Source organism: Octopus bimaculoides, chromosome 28 (genome assembly GCF_001194135.2).
Source record: "Octopus bimaculoides isolate UCB-OBI-ISO-001 chromosome 28, ASM119413v2, whole genome shotgun sequence".
NCBI lineage: Eukaryota > Metazoa > Mollusca > Cephalopoda > Octopoda > Octopodidae > Octopus > Octopus bimaculoides.
This window is the reverse complement of record NC_069008.1, coordinates 6441618-6443066: the sequence shown is the minus strand read 5'-3', so window position 1 is coordinate 6443066 and position 1449 is coordinate 6441618. Positions and strand designations below refer to the sequence as shown.

Below are 1449 nucleotides of genomic sequence, written 5' to 3'. Positions count from 1 at the left end.
TAGTCTGACCTTAGAGTCCCTCATGGCGTGAGGCGTTATTATATAGTAATGCCCTTATATAAATATAAATATATATTTCGGGAATAAATGATGGATTTTTTCCCTTATGAGGTTTTTTTCACGCTAGCTACTTGATAAATTCTTGTAAAAGAATTTGTCCTATTATTGAATTTTTATATATATATATATATATATATATATATATATATATACCAACAGGGGAGGTAACTGCCCCATGACTGTCTTGAGGATCATCCATAAAGTTTTATGGTTAATATATATATATATATGCTGGGAGAGAGAATTAGGTGACTGTGGGTCGTTTGAGTAGTCACCACTGCTAAACCAGCTAAACGGGGCCAAGTCTGGTTGATCCTGAAGATGGTCCTAGAGCAGTTACTTCCCCTGTTAGTATATGCATATATTTGTGCTCTTCTTACAGTATTAAGAGTGCTTTAACTCTTATTTTTAGCAATGTAGGTGTTTCAGCCCAGCCTGAGAATCGAACTCACTATCTCATTTTTGTGATGCTCTCTAACCACTGAGCCATGTGTCTTCACATGCCAATAACAAAAAACGTCCAAGGGACATTCACAGCCAATATTATTAGTTTGATATTCTAAGAAGTAGAGGCACAGTTTGTCTGAATAAGAGACAGGATGGTCACGGCTGGAACGTCTTTGATCATAGGTCTGCTGGATCAGGACTAACCTGGGCCTAAAACAATAACAAGGAAGGACACATTATAGAATGTAGTCCTAGATACATTATGTCAGAATAAAAGACAAGATGGTCAGAGGTGGGACATTTTTGATCACTGGTCTACAGGACCAGGCCTGACCTGGGGTTAAAAAACAACAACAACAACAACAATTCACATACCTGAGAAATCATAACCTATTATGATGTTGCTCTTTAACTCGACCTTCTGGTAATCGTAAGGCACAGCATTCAACGTGACCCCATCAATGGTCAAAGAAGGGACCCTGTGAATAGATTAAAACAACAAAAGTGGGAATACAAACCCTTAAATTTTTTCAGATGATTTCTGCATCATTTTACTGCTTATTTTCTTCTTTTTTTGGTTTGTTCTTTAATTTACATCTTGAGTTTCATGAGCAATGACGTCATTAATTGAGTGTGTGTGTGTGTGTATGTGTGTGTGTGTGTGTGTGTGTGTGTATATTTTATATTTTATAATATGTATTAATCATTCTGGATATTGCATCGAAATGTACATAGGTCATTTTCATTATTATTATTATTATTATTATTATAATAAAGTATTTTCAATGGATCAGTTTTGAGCTCTATTTAAAGTCAATATATAATATATATATATATATATACAAGAACTCAACTGCGAGTATTTTGCTAAGATTGTTAACAGATACTATATTCTTTTGCCAAACTTTGGTATAAAAAAATATATTTAAATACATATATATA

General features: G+C 33.7%; 1 protein-coding gene across 1 annotated transcript in view; it reads right to left on the bottom strand.

The window, feature by feature from the left end:
- The window catches only part of LOC106880974 (axotactin), a 67805-nt gene that overhangs the window by 46558 nt on the left and 19798 nt on the right, over positions 1 to 1449 (bottom strand). Inside the window, exon 7 of the mRNA XM_052977754.1 lies at positions 883 to 986. Coding sequence (XP_052833714.1) covers positions 883 to 986 — 104 coding nt within the window. The remainder of the gene's footprint in view (positions 1 to 882; positions 987 to 1449) is intronic.